Below are 5,941 nucleotides of genomic sequence, written 5' to 3' on the forward strand. Positions count from 1 at the left end.
AAAGCAACTTCATATGCTTATTTTCATCTGTAAACATCCAGAAAAAAAAGCATTAAGTAAATAACAGAACACTTTTTTTTGTTTTCCTTTTGACTGTACCTCTATCTGGAGAATTTAGTAAAGTTGCAGATGAGGAGGAGAGCCGCTTGCTAATGACAGGATCAACATGTTTCGATAGATTCATGGTGGAAACTGACCGCCTGTCTGGATCTAAAACAAATGGAGATAATGCTAATTGACAGCCAGCATAAGGAATGCAATTTCCTAGTTCACTGATGGAAGGAAAAACTAGGATTGTATGCTTGCAGTTCTATTTCTAGATCTTTCATAATAGCACAGTTTTCTAAGTGGACATTTTAATGGTAACTTAAAGGCTAGAAATAAAATTTAGTTCTCTTCTAGAATAAAACAAATACTCAGTTCACCAGTTTGTTAGCCATGGAAATTCAAGGATATTGAGATAATACAACAGATGAATGAAGACAAAAAGGAAGGCCAGTGAAGGGTTACTATAACAATGAAGACAGACTATGAAGGTTAACATGAGGACCACAAAAGCGAACACCTTGGTAACTTCCAAACGTAGGAACAGTGAGGTGGTAACAATGCTGGTAAAATAGAACACAAGTACTGGGGAAAAAAAAAAAAATATATATATATATATATGTGTGTGTGTGTGTATTTGGTAGTATCTTTGCTTATAGAGTCACTTTACACAGGGCATTGAAGTTCGTTATCAAATAGACTTAAAAAAAAAAAAAAAGAAGGGAAAAGAAACACTCTAGGCGTAAGAAAAGAGAGCCAATATAACCTTCCTTTCTCTCTCTCTCTCTTTTTTTTTTTTTTTAAGACTTTTTAGCTATAGGACGCATGTGCTCACTGGAGAGACAGAGAGACAGAAAGTGAGAAATCACTTCCCTAGGGGGGATGGCCATGCCGCAATGCCTACTTTTCCATTCCCTTTTTGGGATTTTGGGCATGTACACACATACACCCAGCGTGAGTTTCAGGCCACTGGGTCCGGGATGAGAATCACAGTCAGCCATGTGGGAGTCTAGCAACGTAACTATTAAGCTATCTGCCAGTCCCTATAACCATTCATTATTATTTTTTTAAAGAGTGATTTTTATTTAACGTTTAATTAAATAATTCATTAATTAGACCAGAGAGAGAGAGAAGGAAAGAGGGAGAGGGAGGAAGCAAGAAAGTAAGGTGCCAAGCCCAGGACTCGATCCACAGTTGGTCATGTGAGAGTCCAGTGCCCTTAACCACTATACCACCTGTTGGTCCCAGAATTATTAAAAATTTAATATGGGGAGGCTTGTAGCCTGGTGGCTAAGGAGCCAGATGCCACATGGCTGACCATGGTTGGAATCTCAGCCCTGGTAGCTTCAAACACAGGCCAGGGGTATGTGCATGTGTTCTATAAATCTTGACAGGATGGAGAAACAGTAAAGAGGGGATTACAGTGTGATCATGCCCCACTGGGGTAGGGGGTGTTCTTTCTCTCTCTCTTTTTCTCTCTCTGGCAAACACATGTATCTATTAAAAAAAAAAAAGTCAGGACCAGCAGATGGTGTAATAGTTACATGGCTGGATTACTATGTAGTCAACCTTGGTGCAAGTTCCAGACCCAGTGGCTTAAACCTCACGCTGGGCATATGTACATGCATGCCCAAAATCCCGAGAAGAGAATGGAGAAGGGATTGCCGTGTGGTCATATTCCTGGGGGGTGATTTCACACTTTCTGTCTCTCTGGCAAGCGTGCATGCCCTATAGCAAAAATGTCTGTTAAAAAAAAAATCTAATAATCAAGCCTCTGTGCCTCTGAATCTGATATGGCTTACAGATCTAAAATCAATGAACAAGCTTGCCCAACAAAACTTACAACAATATAAATAAAATTAAAATTCTGTTTATGAAAAATATTTTTGTTCACCCAGCAGTCAAGTAATTTCACAATAATTCTTTTTTGTTTTTTTTTGAGAGGTTTTTTTGAGAGCTATAGGGCGAGTGCACTCGCCAGACAGAGAGAGACATAGAGACAGAAAGTGAGAAATCACCCCCCAGGGGGGATGGTCACGCCGCAATCCCTTCTCCTCCATTCTCCTCTGGGGATCTTGGGCACGTATGCACACGCGCCTGGCGGGAATTTTAAGCCACCGTGTCCGGGATGCGAACTGCAGTCGACTACGTGGGAATCCAGCGACATAGCTATTACGCTAACTGCTGGTTCCCACAATAATTCTTAAAGCTCAAATCTGAAGGGAAACAGCGAAGAATCTGCTCTGTCTGCTCTTGGTACAGTGGAACCAAGTTATAATCATGCTCAGCACAAATTATGTTCCCTAAATAAAACTGTATATATCAAAAAGTCTAAAAGTCACATTATTATATTTACCCAGGAGGCAGGTGTGTATTTTGATCTGTATTAGTCACAGTTAAAGAGGTTTTGTCGTAGGGTGCCTCTATGTAATACTGGAGTCAAATGAAAAGGCTCTGGGTTTGGCTCCTGGGTTTACCTGAACACATTCGGTGTACCTATAGGCATGCTTGTAACCTGGCTGACTGGCAGTCTGGGGAGAGGCTCGTCGCATGGCAAGACCCTATTAAAGATATAGCCCTCCTTCCTTTTCTTCCCAAAGAAACTTTAAATATACCAATTCCCATTTGTCTAACAACTCAGCAGTAAAAATTTTGCAATGAACTTTTGCCTACAGAATATACATTTTTGACTACTATTAGGTCATTGGAAAAGTTACAATGTGTTTTTCTATGTAAAAATGCATCATGACTTTTCCAATGACCTAATAATATATAGGGCACTGGCGATAAACAAGTCTTCTGTTAATATCAGGCATTTCTAAGTTTTTAAATTTTATTTACTTTTTGCCTTTAGTTTTAGCTTATGATAAGGCACATGTGCTTGCTAGAGAGAGACAAAGAGACAGGGAAAGTAAGAAATCACCCCTCGGGACCAGCAGATGGTATAGCGGTTACATTGCTGGACTCCCATGTAGAGTGGACTGTGGTTCAAGTCCAGGAAAACTCACACTGGGTGTATGTGACCTAGATTTATACTTAATGGGTGCACTGTTAGGAAAATTCAACAAGATCTAGAATAAAACATCAAAAGGAACATCCAACGATGAAATATGAGGTATAAGGCACAAGGAAGGAGAATGAAAGTCATTTCCAGGTGATTTTATAGCAATATATTGGGTCATCAGAAAAGTCATGACACATTTTTGCCTAGTAAAACAAAAAATACATCATGGGGGCCGGCAGGTAGCGTGGTGGTTAAGGTGCTGAATTGCCATACGGCCCACTGTGGTCCAAATCCCTGGCCTAGCGGCTTGCGCTCTCGGTTTTGTCTTCTCTCTCTCTCTCTCTCTCTTTCTAAATAAGTAAATAAAGGAAATGAAATAAAACAAACAATTCTCTACAAAAATAGAAAGAAATCTACAAAATAATTTTCACAATGACCCAATATTTTTGATACTACTTTATATGTTAAACTTTAGTTGGGGAAAAAACTATATACAGGCTCTCTATTCTCAAGTGATTGTTAAAAAGTTATCAAAAACCTTTAGCTCTGTTTCAGAGTAATTGGAAAAAATGAGCTAGGCTAGGTTTTCTCATCCTAAAAAATATGTGAAGGGTAAAATATACAAAAGTGCCAAAGATGGAAAAAAAATTATGGAGGTATACCATAAATTTGTTCTATTTCTTTACACATGAGATAATTTTTAATTCATTTCCTTTTCTCACTAAAGAAAATGAAAACTCACAAAAGATTCATGAAGGGGGCTGGCAGGTAGAGTGGTGGTTAAGGGAGCTGGATTCCCACATGTATATATATATATATATATATATAAAAATTTATTTTACTAAAAAAATAAATTCATGAAGAATCAGTTTTAAAAGTATAGCTTTATAAGGCCGGCAAGTGGCATGGAGGTTAAGGTGCTGGATCCCACATGGCCAACTTTGTAGTTCGAGTCCCAGACCCGGCAGCTTGATAAGCATAATGAACACATGTGTGTGCATTCCCAAATCTTGAGGAGAGTGGAAGAGATGGGATTGTGGTGTAGCCATCCCCCTGGGGGTGACTTCTTACTTTCCCTCTCTCTGGTGGGCACATGTATCCTACAGAAGAATTAAAAATAAATGAATAAATCAAAAATAGTTTTGCAGACTAGTGCTACTTGATGTGTCAGCAGTTGGACAGGACACTAATTTAGACACTCTCGAGTACCTGCTTGGTACTCAAACACTGAGAGTATCCATAATGCATCAGGTACTGTTGGAAGTGAAAGGTGTTTAAAAAGTAAGATCTGATGGCCAGTCCAGAGATCATGGCAGTCCATTTTTGATTTTTAAGAACTTGGGCAAATTCTAATTATTTTCAGACAAATGTCTTTGTTCTAGTACAGCAGCAATTTCCTCTAAATCACTGCCCTTATGAAATGGATTTTCTCCAACAGCTCACAAATGCAACACTGGTTTTTCTGATCCTGGGTGAAAGTAAAAAAGGTCATATATTAAGTTCTGAGCATGAAAGCAAAGAACTAAGGCTAAGCAGCTCTATTTCCCTTAAAAAAATGTTTGACAATTTATAGCAGAGTATATTTATATTTATATGTACAGCATGAAGCCAAGTAAAATACGTCTATAAAAATATACTATGACAGCTTTTCTGCATATAATGCAAATGCTAAACTCTCCCTAGAATAAAACATCACAGGTAAACGATCCTTAATAGCACAGATTTAATACCTGTCCCACCAAATGATACTGCTTCATGAAGAGCCAAGGGAAAAAACAAACACTTTCAAATTTGTTCTCCGGTCAAAGGAAAGCAAGTTATGGTAATATTCTTTAGGACTTGTAAATTAAGGGGGCTCTAGAAGATACATAGACTGTCAGAAATAAAAGGGAACAGAGCAAAACCAAAAAATCCATAGTCATTTAGGTTAAAACTAAAAGTGGCAACGTACCTTGAGCCCAGATAATTTTTCATTAATAGTGAAAACATCTTTCCTAAAGGTTTTGTTCAAAATAATTATGTAGAGAGAAAGCAAACGTGCCACATGTAATTACTTTATTTCGACACCTTTAAGTCACCCGAGTTATGTTATCACACTTAAGAAACACTGTGCCATCCCAGATCTAGGTCTATGCAATAGGATGGAAGGCATGCATTATGACTAAGGGGTGACAGGTCAGCTACTGATGAACTGGCCCTAGGCCTGAGGTGCTAGCTACAGGTCAATCGGCAGTCACAGGGAAGTCTGTACCAGATTTTCTAGTACCACCAAAAGTCGTGCAGTGGTGGTCCAGGCCTGCTAAATCGAGAAAGGTGGATGATGATTCAACAAAATCACCTGGGGACAGAATGTAAGACAATGATTTTTCAAAGTAAATGAAAAAAAAAAAGTTATTAGATTTACACAAATGAAAAAAGAACTGACATACTATGTAAAATTCAAGGTGTATTGAATTTACAGTACAAAAATAAAGCCTTCAAATTTCCATATGATTTTATTTCCATTCAAGAAGGAAATAGCTTAGACATTTACTACTAGTTCTAACTTAAGAAACCTGTACATTTTCTTATACAGTATTAATGTTGTCTACACTTTAGACTCACAGTATTGATTTTGATTAGCCAAAAGAATCAATATAACTGATTCTTCCAGGCAAAAAAGATAAAACTGGGTTAACTTATTCCATAATCACGAAACCTCAGGCAAATGAATTACTACAATAACAAAGCTGAATCTAGCATGTTTACGTAGAAACACTGCATAGATTTCTCACCTTAACGGCTTTTGTAATGCAGAGAGAAGCAGCCTATGTAAGGGAAAGAAAAAGCCTTATCTTCTTACCTCCATCACCCTCTTATCCTCAAACAGTGGAAGCATCATTTAATTGTAGT

General features: G+C 38.0%; 1 protein-coding gene across 1 annotated transcript in view; it reads right to left on the reverse strand.

Annotated features, from left to right (window-relative positions):
• Positions 1-5,941, reverse strand: part of MAP7 (microtubule associated protein 7) — a gene marked incomplete in the record, with an annotated part of 77,557 nt that overhangs the window by 43,207 nt on the left and 28,409 nt on the right. The window contains 1 exon segment of the mRNA XM_014586223.2: positions 100-210. Coding sequence (XP_014441709.1) covers positions 100-210 — 111 coding nt within the window.

This window comes from Tupaia chinensis, unplaced genomic scaffold (genome assembly GCF_000334495.1).
Source record: "Tupaia chinensis unplaced genomic scaffold, TupChi_1.0 Scaffold000117_2, whole genome shotgun sequence".
Taxonomy (NCBI): Eukaryota; Metazoa; Chordata; class Mammalia; order Scandentia; family Tupaiidae; genus Tupaia; species Tupaia belangeri.